This window comes from Eimeria tenella, genomic scaffold (assembly GCF_000499545.2).
Source record: "Eimeria tenella Houghton genomic scaffold, Eth_scaff2414, whole genome shotgun sequence".
In the NCBI taxonomy this organism is placed as follows: domain Eukaryota; phylum Apicomplexa; class Conoidasida; order Eucoccidiorida; family Eimeriidae; genus Eimeria; species Eimeria tenella.
The window spans coordinates 408-692 of record NW_013542277.1 but is presented as its reverse complement, the minus strand read 5'-3'; the positions used below and the strand labels follow the sequence as shown (position 1 = coordinate 692).

General features: G+C 57.5%; 1 protein-coding gene across 1 annotated transcript in view; it reads left to right on the top strand.

The window, feature by feature from the left end:
* The window catches only part of ETH_00037745 (ADP/ATP translocase 2, related), a gene marked incomplete at both ends in the record, with an annotated part of 806 nt that overhangs the window by 266 nt on the left and 255 nt on the right, over positions 1-285 (top strand). Inside the window, 2 exon segments of the mRNA XM_013374968.1 lie at positions 3-254; positions 266-285. Of these exon segments, the coding sequence (XP_013230422.1) occupies positions 3-254; positions 266-285 (272 nt within the window).

The following is a 285-nucleotide window of genomic DNA, read 5'->3' as shown; positions in this document are numbered from 1 at the left end:
GGGCCCCGGGGGGCCCCCCTGGGGGGCCCCCGGGGGGGCCCCCTGGGATGAAGATGAAGAAGTTTTGCGAGAGGCTTTTGGGTTTGTGGGGTTTGAAGGGGGTTTGGTGTTCTACTGTACGTACACCGCAACGGAACTTGCGGATTCGGAAACTTCGGAGAAAAGCAGAAAAACAGAAATTAAAATTGGAGACTTTGTGGACTTGCTGGTGGCCAGAGACAGCAGCAAGCAGCAAAACGCCCTCTTCAGGTTTGGTCCGTTCCAGCTGCCCGCCTCCTGCTGCTG